Source organism: Cenococcum geophilum (assembly GCF_001692895.1).
Source record: "Cenococcum geophilum 1.58 unplaced genomic scaffold K441scaffold_71, whole genome shotgun sequence".
In the NCBI taxonomy this organism is placed as follows: domain Eukaryota; kingdom Fungi; phylum Ascomycota; class Dothideomycetes; order Gloniales; family Gloniaceae; genus Cenococcum; species Cenococcum geophilum.
In genome coordinates this window covers 482,893-483,656 of record NW_027137629.1, presented here as the reverse complement: position 1 = coordinate 483,656, position 764 = coordinate 482,893, and the positions used below count along the sequence as shown (strand labels likewise).

Genomic DNA, 764 nt, shown 5'->3' with positions numbered 1-764 from the left:
AGATTAAAAACGCCTTCTTTTTAAAGCTAATATAGTATGCTTATAAAGGCCTTGTAAAGTTAATTCCGTCTTATACTATAATACGCGGCTAGGTTATTAATAAGTTTAGAAAGCAAAAGCGGTAACTGCGAAACAACTTACGAGAAGCTTAATTAAATATATACCTATCCTTTAACCTCTAAACGTCTCCTAATTACTATACCATTATTATAATCGTTGCCTATTATATTAATAAGAACGGTGCCTAGTAGATAAAGCTTCTTATAATATAACGACTTAAAGGTAAGCACTCTAGCGCTAATTAAGCCTAAATTATCCTTGATATAATCGGCGAGTATAAGATTAGGGGTAGAATTTGGTTTTTTATGCTTAATAACGCGTTAAGTAATGACATAGCCGTTAATTTAATTCTTAAGACTCTATATATAAAGATGTCAGTAAAACAGCGGAAGAGATATGAATTACAGTGTCTTAGCTATATAGTTAACCTCTGCGCCTAGGCTTTCCTCTTAGGTAAAAAGGTAGATACTACTTTAAAGGAGCTAAAGTCGGCCTATAAAAAGTAAGACTTTAAGTTAATTTAAGGATTTGGCGGAGGTAGGGCGCCCTTAGACGACTCTATAATATTATTAGGTATATTAAAATATCGCCACAACGTTAAGAGGAGTTTAAGAGTATCGAAATTGGTAATAGTTGGGTTGATTTTAATAAACTTTAGGTAAGTGTTAAAATCTAGAGCTAAAATGTAACCGACTACCTGGACT

General features: G+C 32.7%; 1 protein-coding gene across 1 annotated transcript; it reads left to right on the top strand.

The window, feature by feature from the left end:
• Positions 1–314: 314 nt before the first annotated feature.
• Positions 315–500, top strand: K441DRAFT_589943 (uncharacterized protein; the record flags this gene model as incomplete). Its single annotated transcript, XM_067644786.1, has 1 exon — positions 315–500. A coding segment is annotated over one exon (186 nt), but the record flags the coding sequence as incomplete, so codon positions are not given.
• Positions 501–764: the final 264 nt, after the last annotated feature.